This window comes from Ranitomeya imitator, chromosome 1, assembly GCF_032444005.1.
Source record: "Ranitomeya imitator isolate aRanImi1 chromosome 1, aRanImi1.pri, whole genome shotgun sequence".
NCBI lineage: Eukaryota > Metazoa > Chordata > Amphibia > Anura > Dendrobatidae > Ranitomeya > Ranitomeya imitator.
This window is the reverse complement of record NC_091282.1, coordinates 247,416,179-247,431,992: the sequence shown is the minus strand read 5'-3', so window position 1 is coordinate 247,431,992 and position 15,814 is coordinate 247,416,179. Positions and strand designations below refer to the sequence as shown.

At 43.9% G+C, this 15,814-nt stretch overlaps 1 protein-coding gene across 2 annotated transcripts in view; it reads left to right on the top strand.

The window, feature by feature from the left end:
* The window catches only part of FAM216A (family with sequence similarity 216 member A), a 33,575-nt gene extending 18,881 nt beyond the window's left edge, over nt 1-14,694 (top strand). Inside the window, exons 5-6 of one of the 2 annotated variants that reach the window (XM_069755198.1) lie at nt 14,087-14,159; nt 14,465-14,694. In XM_069755198.1, coding sequence (XP_069611299.1) covers nt 14,087-14,159; nt 14,465-14,555 — 164 coding nt within the window. In that variant the 3' untranslated portion in view covers nt 14,556-14,694. Of the gene's footprint in view, nt 1-575; nt 1,374-14,086; nt 14,160-14,464 lie in introns of those variants that run through there. The other variant, XM_069755206.1, reaches the window with a different exon arrangement.
* Nucleotides 14,695-15,814: the final 1,120 nt, after the last annotated feature.

The window sequence follows — 15,814 nt, the reverse complement described above, 5'->3', positions numbered from 1 at the left end:
ATAAACACAAGTGACCCAGTGCCATTGAAAGCCATGCATGCCCATGCCATCACGTTGCCTCCACCATGTTTTACAGAGGATGTGGTGTGCCTTGGATCATGTGCCGTTCCCTTTCTTCTCCAAACTTTTTTCTTCCCATCATTCTGGTACAGGTTGATCTTTGTCTCATCTGTCCATAGAATACTTTTCCAGAACTGAGCTGGCTTCTTGAGGTGTTTTTCTGCAAATTTAACTCTGGCCTGTCTATTTTTGGTATTGATGAATGGTTTGCATCTAGATGTGAACCCTTTGTATTTACTGTCATGGAGTCTTCTCTTTACTGTTGACTTAGAGACAGATACACCTACTTCACTGAGAGTGTTCTGGACTTCAGTTGATGTTGTGAACGGGTTCTTCTTCACCAAATTAAGTATGCGGCGATCATCCACCACTGTTGTCATCCGTGGACGCCCAGGCCTTTTTGAGTTCCCAAGCTCACCAGTCAATTCCTTTTTTCTCAGAATGTACCCAACTGTTGATTTTGCTACTCCAAGCATGTCTGCTATCTCTCTGATGGATTTTTTCTTTTTTTTCAGCCTCAGGATGTTCTGCTTCACCTCAATTGAGAGTTCCTTTGACCGCATGTTGTCTGCTCACAGCAACAGCTTCCAAATGCAAAACCACACACCTGGAATCCACCCCTGACCTTTTAACTACTTCATTGATTACAGGTTAACGAGGGAGACGCCTTCAGAGTTAATTGCAGCCCTTAGAGTCCATTGTCCAATTACTTTTGGTCCCTTGAAAAAGAGGACACTATGCATTACAGAGCTATGATTCCTAAACCCTTTCTCCGATTTGGATGTGGAAACTATCATATTGCAGCTGGGAGTGTGCACTTTCAGCCCATATTATATATATAATTGTATTTCTGAACATGTTTTTGTAAACAGCTAAAATAACAAAACTCGTGTCACTGTCCAAATATTTCTGGCCCTAACTGTATATAGAGTGGATATAAGTCCCTGAGGTCCCTGTGATTTGAGAATGCCTATCAAAGGCAAAGATGAAATAGCCCGACTTGTACCCGCATTCCGCATGTGTAGGCAGTACGGTGGCGCAGTGGTTAGCACAGCAGCCTTGCAGCGCTGGAGTCATGGGTTCTAATCCCACCCAGGACAACATCTGCAAAGAGTTTGTATGTTCTCTCCGTGTTTGCGTGGGTTTCCTCCGGGTACTCCGGTTTCCTCCCACATTCCAAAGACATACTGATAGGGAATTTAGATTGTGAGCCCGATTGGGGACAGCGATGATAATGTGTTCAAACTGTAAAGCGCTGCGGAATATGTTAGCGCTATATAAAAATAAAAATAAAATAAAATAATGTGTGATTGAAAAGCCGACCTTAATTGTAAATAACGGAAAAATTGAGATCTCGGGATATTATAAGTATTCTGTAATTGTTCAAAGGATACAAAAAAAACCTGGTCGTATATGTTACCTATCAAGAGAACACCACATGAAACCCAAAAATCGGTAGACGGATGGTTCAGCAATTGCGGAAGATAACCATTATTCCACAATGGCATCTCAGCTACTATATCTACAAATCCGATGGCATTTTTAATTTGCCTCCATATTAATCTTGCCAACCGGAGTAAAGGTAGCAAACGAGGGCCACCAACCTTCTCCATCTCCAGAAATCCCAGTGGACAATCAATCCCGGCCGAGTGAAGCAGATGACTCTCAGAGTTAGGTAGAGAACTATCGGGCATCCATTTATTTATCGCCCTGGCCTGTCCCGCAAGATAGTACAAATAGAAATCTGGCAGAGCCGTCCCATATAAAGGACGTGATTAGGGAATTCAAATTTGCAAAGTAAGACTTAGGTATTGGCATAGCGCTGTGTTGAAAACAGTAGCTAAGCATGGGAAGCAATATCATTTTTAGTAAATTAATACGGCCAGCAACCGAAAGTGGGAGCCTCAGCTGCAAGTTTTTGAGGGCCCCGGGCGAAAGAGTCTCACAGCTCACGTAGCATATAACACAGCCCATGTAGTATATAGCACAGCCACGTAGTATATAGCACAGCCACGTAGTATATAGCACAGGCACGTAATATATGTCACATCCACGTAGTGTATAGCACAGCCACATAGTATATAGCAGCCACGTAGTATATAGCCGCCACTTAGTATATAACACAGCCACGTAGTATATAGCACAGGCACATAGTATATAGCACAGCCCACGCAGTATATAGCACAGCCTATGCAGTATATAACAGCCACGTAGTATATAGCACAGCTACATATATAACACAGCCACGTAGTATATAGCACAGCCATGTAGTATATTGCAGAGCCACGTAGTATATAGCACAGCTACATATATAGCACAGCCCACATAGTATATAGCACAGCCCATGCAGTATATAACACAGCCCATGTAGTATAGAGCACAGCCCATGTAGTATATAGCACAGCCCACGCAGTATATAGCACAGCCACGTAGTGTATAGCACAGCCACGTAGTATATTGCACAGCCACATAGTATATAGCACAGGCACATAGTATATAGCACAGCCCACGCAGTATATAACAGCCACGTAGTATATAGCACAGCCCATACAGTATAACACAGCCCACGCAGTATATAACAGCCACGTAGTATATAGCACAGCCACGTAGTATATAGCACAGCTACGTATATAACACAGCCACGTAGTATATAGCACAGCCATGTAGTATATAGCACAGCTACGTATATAACACAGCCCATGTAGTATATAGCACAGCCACGTTGTATATAGCACAGCCACGTAGTATATAGCACAGGCACGTAGTATATAACACATCCACGTAGTGTATAGCACAGCCATGTAGTATATAGCAGCCATGTAGTATATAGCACAGCCACGTAGTATATAGCACAGCCTATGCAGTATATAACAGCCAAGTAGTATATAGCACAGCCAAGTAGTATATAGCACAGCCACATAGTATATAGCACAGCCACGTAGTATATAGCACAGCTACGTATATAACACAGCCACGTAGTATATAGCACAGCCATGTATATTGCAGAGCCACGTAGTATATAGCACAGCTACGTATATAACACAGCCACATAGTATATAGCACAGCCCACGTAGTATATAGCACAGCCCACGTAGTATATAGCACAGCCCACGTAGTATATAGCACAGCCCATGCAGTATATAACACAGCCCACGCAGTATATAACACAGCCACGTAGCGTGTAGCACAGCCACGTAGTATATAGCACAGCCACGTAGTATATAGCACAGCCCATGCAGTATATAGCACAGCCCACGCAGTATATAACAGCCACGTAGTATATAGCACAGCCACGTAGTATATAGCACAGCTACATATATAACAGCCACGTAGTATATAGCACAGCCATGTAGTATATTGCAGAGCCACGTAGTATATAGCACAGCTACGTATATAACACTGCCACGCAGTATATAGCACAGCCATGTAGTATATTGCAGAGCCACCTAGTATATAGCACAGCCCATGTAGTATATAACACAGCCCACGTAGTATATAGTACAGCCCACGTAGTATAGAGCACAGTCCATGTAGTATATAACACAACCCACGTAGTATATAACACAGCCACATAGTATATAGTACAGCCACGTAGTATATAGCACAGCCCACGTAGTGTAGAGCACAGCAACGTAGTATACAACACAGCCCACGCAGTATATAACACAGCCCTACGTAGTATATAACACAGCTCACATAGTATATAACACAGCTCACATAGTATATAACACAACCCATGTAGTATATAGCAATGTGGGCACATATCGCTGTTAAAAAAAGAATTAAAATAAAAAATAGTTATATACTCACCTTCCGGCAGCCCCCGGATCAAGCCAAGGCCTTTAGCGATGTGCCTCGGGACACTCCATTCCCAGTAATGCCTTGCGGCAATAAACCGTGATGATGTAGCGGTCTCCAGAGACCGTTACGTCATCACAGGTTGTTGCCGCAATGCATTCTTGGGACCGGAGCGTCGCGAGGAGCGGAAAAGGCTGCCGCAGACGTCGGAAGGTGAGAATATAATGATTTTTTATTTATTATTTTTAACATAATAAGTTTTTACTATTGATGCTGCATAGTCAGCATCAATAGTAAAAAGTTGGTCACACTTACAGGGTTAATGGCAGCGTTAACGGACTGCGTTACACCGCGTTATGCTGCGGTGTAATGCAGTCCATTTAATGGACTGCTAAAACGCTATGTGGGTGCTGCCTGGAGGGGAGTATGGAGGGGGCACTGACTGGAAAGGAGTAGAGAGGGGCTAATTCGCGGCCGGACTGTGCCTGTCGCTGATTGGTCGCTCCCAGACAGCCGCGACCAATCAGCGACGCGGGATTTCCGTAACAGACAAACAGACGGAAGTGGACCTTAGACAAATAGCTAGATGGATGTAGAAATGGTGAAGAAAATCTGTAACATCAAAAACTCACCAAAAGCTCATTGTGGGAATGTAGCCTAAAGGGGCACTTTCACACATTCAGTATTTGGTCAGTATTTTACATCAGTATTTGTCAGCCAAAACCAGGAATGAGTGAAAAATGCAGAAGTGGTGACGTGTTTCTATTATACTTATACTCTCATTGTTCCACACGAGATTTGGGGTTACAAATACTAATGTAAAATACTGACCAAATACTGAACGTGCGAACTTAGCCTTAAAGTTGCTGCATACTACTGATCAAATAAACGTGAAGGAGGCATAGCGTACAGGCTATATTTAATTAGGAAGATTTCAGTTTGAAAATCTAGTTCAATTGTTTTAGCACAAATCTAATTTGTATAATGGCAAAGCTAAAGAAACCACAGAATTAGGCTGAAAACACATTAAATTAGGAATCAATAGTGGTGCTTATTAATCAAGCTAAGTGTGCCAGAATTTTGTCTTAATTTAAGTAAAAAAAATGTTTTTTTTACTCGATTGTGTCTATTTTTTACATCCTTGTATAAAAGACCAGTTCTCTGTCGCTTCATTGGGGGACACAGGAGGGTGTATGCTGCTGCCACTAGGAGGCTGATACCTGGCAAATAAAAGTTAGTTCCTCTTCAACAGAGTACACCCACCGTCTGGCATGAAGCTAATCAGTTTTAGCTTAGTGTTAATAGGAAGCAGACAACGGTTTGCTCTTAGAGCCTTTTCTACCTGAGGGCTTTGATGTGTTTTATTAAGCGTATCCTTTTTATTTTAGATTAAGCTTGTGACTACGGCCAACAGAGTTTAACTGCTCACCCTGTCTTTCCACTTTAGAGACCAAGAGAATAGTGTGTTCTGATCTACATCGTACCCTCTTGTGTCTATGAGACAGGATCCTACCCCCCTAACACATCAAGCGTGTCTCGGGGCAGCCAGGAGGATGGTCCTTGCCACATATCCCCAGCCCGATTGTCCACCATAGTGTGATGGTGCCAGGGAAAAGACAGACCAGTTCCCAGTGACTCCCCTACCCGGGGCTCCTGAAGACTATCTTCCATTCTGTGAAGAAGTCGGGTTTGCATCTGGACCAGGTACTCCCTTCTTCTCTAGGTCATCGCCAGGAGGGGGTTTCCTTGACATAATTAGTCACTGGGGCACATTATTATCTATTATGCAGGGTTCCTGGAACCTGACCGTCTAGTGATCCCTACCTCTCTCCCTAGTGCGGGGCTCACCGTCATTTTAGCCGATGCAGGGGTTTTCCCCACGGCTCCCTCGGATCACTTTGCTAGCCAGGTTGTCAAATTCAGGCCTCGGCTTCCCCGAGGCCTACTGCATTCTAGCCACTCCCACCGTTCTCTTTCAGCCAAGCTTCATTGCACTTCTTTCTCTTTGGCTCCCCCTGGCAGACATTCTGCTTGCTTGTTCATCGCTGGTGCAGTGCTTGGCATGTATTCCTTGCGCACACTCCCGGACTCTATCCTCTCCTTTCCTCTTTGACACCATTGCCCTGCTCAACGCTGACCTCAACATTTCCTCTTCTCTGCTGGCAGCTTCCTCACAGACTGCTTCTTCAGGACCAAGTAGGCGCTGTTCTTGTTGCACACAGGCTCACCATCACTCCTCAGCAGTCCTTCCCTGGTACTTTCCTCTCTGCCTAATACTAGGGAGACTCGCCTCCGCCCATCACCCTATTGTTCTTCACTTTTCCTGCTTCTCCTGCAAAAAAAAAATTGTCCTCAGGTCAACATATGGCCCTCTGTCTGACTGCAGTCCTTCCAGGATGCCCACCTCTCAGGAGCCTACCGCTGTCCGGGACGAGAGCTCACACCTTCCCCGAGTGGGCTGACAGTCTATCACAATCTGTTGCTGACCTAACCAAGGCTTCCTAAACCCTAGTTAGTCATTGAGCGTCTGCCTATCCCGTTAGCCACCCCCTGGTGCTCCGAATGTCCCCCGGGATAGATCAGATTCACCCTCCTATTTGCTCCATCATGGTAGATCGCGCTTGAGATCCAAGAAGCAGGCGCATTTCACCATCTCCGGGTCTCCCTCGCCCTCCACATGCTCCAGGATGGCCTCCGTCTCGCACTCCTTTTCTCCTGAGCCCTTTGACATCCCTTGGGTCCGCGTTTATTCTGAGTCGGACTCGGACCTCGATTCTGACCAAGCTTCCAAGATTCGAGACATGATGGATAGTCTGATATTAGCCATCAATCAGACTTTCAATGTCAAGGAACAGGACTCCCCTACCATGGAGCCTACAGTATCCTTGAAGGTCAAATGCCCTCCCCGGGCGTTTTCCAACCATAATGAGTTTGACAAGGTATTCTCCAAGGAGTGGAATCATCTGAAAACAATTTTAAAAAAGGAGACATATGGATATTTTGTATCCTCCCGACCTGCTCAAATCTTGCGCTGGGTCACCTGTTGTGGATCTTCCAGTATCCCGGCTGTTCTCCAACACAATTCTCCCTCTTTCTAATGGTGCCTCCCTCAAGGTCCCCACAGACAGATGTATTGAATCTCTGACGAAGTCTGCAATTGAAGCTGGGGGCACAACCCCGTGCCCTGCCTTTGACTCCACCTGGGCGGAGCTCCTTAGTCAGGGCATCCTCTAGGGTGTCTCACCCAATGAACTAGCTGATCTCACAGATCAAATTGCTTATGCGGGAAAATACCTTCTCTCCACGTCTCTAGACGCTGCTGGTGGCTCAGCGTTGGCTTCCAACAACATCGTGGCCATACGATTCCTATGGCTCAAAACTTGGAATGCAGACTCGATTTCTAAGGAATCTCTCACCAGCCTCCCTTTCGAGGACTAGAGATGGGCATACCCGAACAGTAAAGTTCGGCATCCGTACCAAACACCTACTGTTCGGGCACGAACACTGACTACAGACTTCACCAGGAAGTCCATGTTACTGCTTCTGATCGGTGGTAAAATCATTACTGCTGGTCAGACAGCCGCGGTTCCCATGCTGTCAAATGACAGTGTCACCCCGCAGCTATGATCGGAGGTAAAAAGTTTACCTCCGGTCACTGGTGTTGACTGATTGGACTACTGCTCCCATCAGCCTACACCTGCTGCCGCTAATAACAGTGAGAGCAGGCATCGGCTGATGGGAGTATTCATCAGCTGGCGCTTGCGCTCTAAATAAATAATTTTAAAAAAAAGCAGCGTGGGTTCCCCTGTATTTTTGATAACAGGCAGGCAAAACTGAAATCTGGTGGCTGCAACCCACAGCTGTCAGCATTAGCAAGGCTGGTTATCAAGAATAGAGGGGTTCCCATGCTGTTTTTTTAAATTATTTAAATAAATAATTTAAAAAAACGGTGTGGGGTTCCCCCCATTTTTGACAACCAGCCTTGCTAAAGCAGACCTCATCAGGAATCCTCACTTCCCATCAACATGTTGAAACTCACGGCCATCTATCTTATACTACTGAACTGGCAGGACCACCTAGCAAGTCGCCCACTCTGCTTCCAGTCCAATAGTCCCACAGCCGTTTCATACATCAACCACCAAGGAGAACCTGAAGATCAGTCATGGCAGAAGTCTCTCAAATTCTGCCATGGGCAACACAGAGAGAGCCAGCAATATCTGAAGTGCACATTCCCTGGGGGGGTACATAACTGGGTCACTGACTTCCTAAGTCCGAAGGGCCTCTCCGCGGGAGAATGGTCCCTGAACTCATTGGTTTTCAGGCAGATCTGTCAAAGATGGGGTACACTCGACTTGATGGCATTCAGAATGAGCATCAAAGTTCCGTGTTTCATGTCCAGGTCTCGCGACCCCCTCGCTTCGATGCTGTGATTCTCCCATGGTCTCAGTTCAACTATCCATCTTTTTGCATTCCTACCGCTGATTCCCAGACTCATTAAGAAAATCAAGGCAGAAGGAGTACCAGTCATACTCGTGGCTCCTGGCTGTACCAGAAGAGCTTGGTACACAGAAGTGGTCAACCTCTTTGCAGACGCCCTTGAAAGCTCATGGATTATCTAGACCTTTTTTTCCAGGGTCCTTTATTCAACCGGAATTCAGTCTCTCTATTTCACGGCATGGCTGTTGAAGCTGCAGACTTAAAGGATGTAGGCTTCTCTGACCAGGTTATCCAGACCATGATTAAGGCGAGGAAGACCTCTTCTCCCATATCATCGCACATGAAAAGCTTTTATTCACTGGTGCGATGCCAACTAGACAACTCCCATATTCTTCTCTCTTCCTTCCCTCCTGGCTTTCCTAGTCTGGTCTATCTCTCGGCATCCTTAAGGGTCAGGTTTCAGCCCTTTCAATACTGTTTCAGATGTATCTGGCTTCTCACTTCCAGGTCAGTACTTGACTGCAGGGAGTTGGCATTCAGTTCCTCCTTATCATCCTCCTGGGGATCCTTGGGACCTCAATCCGGTCCTGAATGTCCTTCAGGGTTCCCCATTTGAGCCCATTCAGGAAGTTTTTCTCTTCTTGCTTTCCTGGAAGGTTTCCTTCCTTGTTGCGATCATCTCCATCAGGCACGTCTCAGAACTGGCGGACCTATCCTGCCATTCTCCCTTCCTTGTCCTCCATCAGCACAAAGCTGTGTTGTGGAAGTTGTTTTTTTTTTAGCTTCTACTGCCTTCTCACTAACTGATCAGCTTCATGACAGTTGGTGGGTGTACCACCTAGCATACACCCATGGTCTCCTGTGTCCCCCCAAAGAAGGCTCCGAGAAAGAGATTTTATGGTAAGTATCTAAAATCCTTTTTTCCTCCCATATGGCATCTATATTGCCTCCGCGTTGTATTTTTTTCTCATCTGTTCTTAAAACCTAAAATAGTTAGACTGTCTACACTTTTTTTTCTATCCATTTACGTTTAGCAGTAAATCGGTGAAAACCAGATTTAACACTGAAATACAAAGAATGTCTTCAATGTTTTATTCGTTTATATGGTTTTCCATTGACTTTAATACCCAAGTCTGATTCACCAAGCAGATGAGAATATGGCATGCTCAGAGTCTCACAGGCCAGAGACACAGACCCGTTTTTAAAACTGATGTGCATAATGATCAATGAAACTGAGGGTCAATATGCTGTCCAGAAAAAAAAAATGGACAGCAAACGGATATATGAATATACAGTTAAGGCCAGAAATATTTGGACAGTGACACAATTTTCGCGAGTTGGGCTCTGCATGCCACCACATTGGATTTGAAATGAAACCTCTACAACAGAATTCAAGTGCAGATTGTAACGTTTAATTTGAAGGGTTGAACAAAAATATCTGATAGAAAATGTAGGAATTGTACACATTTCTTTACAAACACTCCACATTTTAGGAGGTCAAAAGTAATTGGACAAATAAACATAACCCAAACAAAATATTTTTATTTTCAATATTTTGTTGCAAATCCTTTGGAGGCAATCACTGCCTTAAGTCTGGAACCCATGGACATCACCAAACGCTGGGTTTCCTCCTTAATGCTTTGCCAGGCCTTTACAGCCGCAGCCTTCAGGTCTTGCTTGTTTGTGGGTCTTTCCGTCTTAAGTCTGGATTTGAGCAAGTGAAATGCATGCTCAATTGGGTTTAGATCTGGAGATTGACTTGGCCATTGCAGAATGTTCCACTTTTTGGCACTCATGAACTCCTGGGTAGCTTTGGCTGTATGCTTGGGGTCATTGTCCATCTGTACTATGAAGCGCCGTCCAATCAACTTTGCAGCATTTGGCTGAATCTGGGCTGAAAGAATATCCCGGTACACTTCAGAATTCATCCGGCTACTCTTGTCTGCTCTTATGTCATCAATAAACACAAGTGACCCAGTGCCATTGAAAGCCATGCATGCCCATGCCATCACGTTGCCTCCACCATGTTTTACAGAGGATGTGGTGTGCCTTGGATCATGTGCCGTTCCCTTTCTTCTCCAAACTTTTTTCTTCCCATCATTCTGGTACAGGTTGATCTTTGTCTCATCTGTCCATAGAATACTTTTCCAGAACTGAGCTGGCTTCTTGAGGTGTTTTTCTGCAAATTTAACTCTGGCCTGTCTATTTTTGGTATTGATGAATGGTTTGCATCTAGATGTGAACCCTTTGTATTTACTGTCATGGAGTCTTCTCTTTACTGTTGACTTAGAGACAGATACACCTACTTCACTGAGAGTGTTCTGGACTTCAGTTGATGTTGTGAACGGGTTCTTCTTCACCAAATTAAGTATGCGGCGATCATCCACCACTGCTGTCATCCGTGGATGCCCAGGCCTTTTTGAGTTCCCAAGCTCACCAGTCAATTCCTTTTTTCTCAGAATGTACCCAACTGTTGATTTTGCTACTCCAAGCATGTCTGCTATCTGTCTGATGGATTTTTTCTTTTTTTTCAGCCTCAGGATGTTCTGCTTCACCTCAATTGAGAGTTCCTTTGACCGCATGTTGTCTGCTCACAGCAACAGCTTCCAAATGCAAAACCACACACCTGGAATCCACCGCTGACCTTTTAACTACTTCATTGATTACAGGTTAATGAGGGAGATGCCTTCAGAGTTAATTGCAGCCCTTAGAGTCCATTGTCCAATTACTTTTGGTCCCTTGAAAAAGAGGACGCTATGCATTACAGAGCTATGATTCCTAAACCCTTTCTCCGATTTGGATGTGGAAACTATCATATTGCAGCTGGGAGTGTGCACTTTCAGCCCATATTACATATATAATTTTATTTCTGAACATGTTTTTGTAAACAGCTAAAATAACAAAACTTGTGTCACTGTCCAAATATTTCTGGCCCTAACTGTAGCTGTAAGATACACAAAAAAATGGTTTCATGATTTTAGGCTGGTTTGATGTGTTTCATGAATGCAAGTTTTTCTGCCATTATTGTGGAGAATATCACAGCTTCCAAGATCTCATTCACACGTCATTATTTTTGCATCAGTACATCAGTATTTGTATGCCAGGAGTGGAATTTACAGGAAAAAAGTATCCTTCAAAGATTGACACTTGTTCTGTGTTTTGAGGTGTGAATGAGGCCTAACAGCAACTTAGGGACTAAGATTTACAGTTGTAATACTGTTGTACAAAAGAGTTGATTTAAGCTTAGCGGGAGAAATTACTTTAGGCCGGTTTCACACGTCAGTGGCTCCGGTACGTGAGGTGACAGTTTCCTCACGTACTGGAGACACTGACTTACGTAGACACATTGAAATCAATGTGTCTCTGCACATGTCTGCGTGTTTTCACGGACCGTGTGTAGGTGTGCAAAGCACGGAGACATGTCAGTGTTCGTGGGAGCGCACGGATTACACAGACCCATTAAAGTCAATGGGTCCGTGTAAAACACGTACCGCACACGGACGTTGTCCGTGTGCAGTCCGTTTGCCGTGCAGGAGACAGCGCTACAGTAAGCGGTGTCCCCCCACATGGTGCTGAAGCCGCGATTCATATCTTCTCTGCACCCATAGGGGTGGAGCCGCATATTCATTTCTGTAATGGGCGGCCCCACGTGACCGCATACAGGAGAAGCTTCGGCCAGAACAGGACACTGCGAGGGATTCGGGTGAGTATTTTAATAACAGCGGGCGCACAGGGGGTGGGGACAGGGATCTTTATTTTAAACACGAGAAACAAAAAAAAAAAAGGATTTTTCATATCTTCTCTACAGCAAATGCTGCTGCAGAGAAGATATGAATCGCGGCTTCGGCACCAGATGCAGGGGACAGCGCTTATCTCTAGCGCTGTCTCCTGCACGGTGCGTGTGGTACCCAGTCGGCACACATGTGCCGCACGTGTGCCACACTGATGTGCCACAGAAACGCACGGGCACACGGACACGGATAATTCCGGTACCGATTTTTCCGGTACCGGAATTATCTGGACTTGTGGGACTGCCCTTAAAGAGTAAAAGAAATTGTAAGAACCGCATTAATCGCTGTTAGTGTTTTCAGCTGTTCAACTAACTCCTTAAATGCTGCAGTCAATATAGTGTTTGACAGATGGAGATCTCTCCCCCTGCCACATCATTTGTTTCTTGCACTTGATTGTAGGGAGTGGATGTTTGCTACCTAATAATGGCCTCTGAATCTGGTACAGATCAAAACCTAATAGATCGTGCAAAGTGCACAATCTATTAGGCAGCCTGTCAGACGTCAGTTTTTCTCATAGCTATAATGACTTATGGGGTAGTTCACACTTCCGATTTTTTGTTTGGACCAAGTGGTCCAGACAAAAGCACGAAGTCTTGTCTGATATTGATCCGAGTGTCAGATCAAACTCTCCAATGCAAGTGTATGGATCCGTGAAAAAAAATCAAACAGCAATTGGATGCCATGAGTGTGCTGTCCGTTTTTCATGGACTGTTTGACAGGAGAATCTTGACAAACCTCCACCAGTTTATTTTTCCCAACTGAGAAAAAAATGCTGAAGCACTGATCAAAATCACTGATAAAACAGATTTTTTTTCACATGGCATAAAAGGACTGCGTTTTATCAGCGAGTTTCATAATTTTTCTTGCATGAATGAAAAAAGGGAAAAACAAATCTCCACTGGGTAAATGGAGAATCCTGATGGCACCGCACATTTTCAGGATTCTGAAGTCTGCAGTCACTTAGAGTGACTGCATACTTTCATCACAAGCCTGGACAACTCTTTTAATGTAAATTATAAACATTACAAGGTAATATCTCCGCAACAGAGATGATAAAGAATAAAAACTATGTTTTATTCAGGTCTGCAGCCACTATTCTATGATGTGGCCACTTTAATATGCTGAAACTGGTGAAAGGTCTTTAAGGCCAAATGATATGTTATTTAAGAGGTTTTATACATAACATTGATTACTTATCTAAAGTAAAAAATTATAAATCCACGACCACCAGGGCCCCCTCCATCACAAGATCAGGGTTGGTCCCAAAGGCGCTTGAGAAACGGTAGCGATCATATGTGACCATAGCTTCAATCACTATCAAAAGGACGGATGATGAGAGACGAGTAATATTAGGGTATGTGCACACGTTGCGGATTTGGCTGCGGATCCCCAGCAGTTTTCCATGCAGTGTACAGTATCATGAAAACCTATGGAAAACAAAAACCACTGTGCACATGCTGCGTAAAATTCCGCGCAGAAACGCAGTGGTTTATTTTCCGCAGCATGTCAATTCTTTGTGCGGAAACACAGCGTTTCTGCACCCATTGACTATACATTGAGTAAGGCAAATCCGCACATAAAAAAAAAACGCAAAACAATCCGCAACCAATTTGGCCTGTGTTTTCTGCCAAGAGATGCGGATTCTGTGCGGGAAAAAATCCGCAAATCTGCAACATGTGCACATACCCTTAGCCATCTTCAGTAACCACTGAGTTTGAATGGAGCCGTGGACACAAATGCACACTACTACTGCATCCCAACAACAGGGGACCTTGGGAACCCCTTTTTTTTATTATATGTGAAGGTTCTTGCAGTCAGGTCCTCAGTGAACATAGGTGATACATGCTTATAGGAACATCTTTAAGCTTGGGAAACAATGAAAATGTGATTTGTATATTGTGGCCATACAGACCGAACCAGTATCGCACCATATGGTAGGAGTGGATTCATTGGTTTGTTGCTTTACACTGTCTTGGAACTGTATGTTATACTGTACATAGGATCAAAGAAAGCTCGACTGCATCTTCCCGCTTCCGGAAAAAGCAAGAAGGAAATAATGGGACATTGTAAAAGGTACAGTTTTATTAACTCCTGCCTTACTATTCTTTTTAAAATTGTATTTAGAAAGAAAGTGCTACTATGATGTAGCACAGTTTGATGAAGGAATTCTTCCATAGCGCGTTGCTTCTATTGGATAATACTGTCACCATACAGTGCCAATCAGAGGTACCAACAGCAGCACATGCAGCTCCTACGTCTCTGTAGTACTGATGTATAGGAATCCTGTCTGCCTCCATGCAGCTTATGAGCACAGGACCTTCATATTACCATACACATTTTGATGGGAGTCACTGACTGATGTTTTTATTGCCATTTAGAGTACATACAGCAGCTACAACTACTGAAGCGTCAAGGACCATAGAGGACGTGCGTGACCAAATCACCGCTCTCTCCATCGAGACCAACTGACAGCTGAGAACACTGCAAAAGCAATAAGGGATTTTTTAAATCTTACTCTTGTTAATTGTATAAACATCACAATCCTACCATCTATCACCAAGATAATGTATGTAATGTTCCAAAAAATAAAGGGAACACTAAAATATCACATCCTAGATGTCAGTGAATGAAATATTCCAGTTGCAAATCTTTATTCATTACATAGTGGAATGCATTGAGAATAATAAAACATAAATGATCAATGTAAATAAAAAAATTAATATCCCATGTAGGTGTGGATTTGGAATGATGCTCAAAATCAAAGTGGAAAATCAAATTACAGGCTGATCCAACTTCAGTGGAAATGCCTTAAGACAAGAAATGATGCTTATTAGTATGTATGCCGTCCACATGCCTGAATGACCTCCCTAGAACGACTGGGCATGGTCCTGATGAGGCGGCAGATGTTCTCCTGATGGATCACCTTCCAGACCTGGATTAAAGCATCAGTCAACTTCTGACTGGTGAATGGAACGAGACATGTCCCAGATGTGCTCGATTGGATTCAGGCAGGCCAGTCCATAGCACCAAAGCCTTCATCATGCAGGAACTGCTGACACACTTCAGCCACATGAGTTCTAGCATTGTCATGCATCAGAAGGAAGGCACTACCCTTGACGAAGGCACGCGGCCGAAACGCGTGTAGGGGAAGTGGCACCACCATGTGGGTTTAGGTAAGGCAAATTTTCACTATAATTTAAGGTTTTTCCAATCCTTTTTCTGGCAGCATTGGCGTCTTTTTGCACTATCTAATCCTGAAACCTTCATCCTCATGTCATATGACTGTAATTATGTATTGCCATTGATATGAATCATCAATTGTTTCAGGTTGCATTTATTTGTCTATGTCACAGACACTTAGTATAATATCGCCATTCCTTGCCATTTAGTTGTACTTGTACCTGCCTTGCTTGTTTTCCCAAGGTGGTGCCACTGAGATCTATTTTGGCTTTCAGGCACTCATGGCTCCTTTTTAAATAATTTTTGTTTTCCTTTGTTGCGATTATTAATAAATTTTCTACTTTGTTCGATATACATTTTTTGTCTATATGTTCCTATTTAAACTAATGTAGAACTTTATAAGTTTTGTCCAGTAGTTTAGATGCAATTATTCGGGTATTCTCTTTCTTTCTTTGGAAAAGATCTCTTACTATCTCTTTTTGCATCTAGTAAGGATACTTTTTTGATACTATCAGAAGGAAGGCAGTAGAATGTTCTTCACAGCGTCT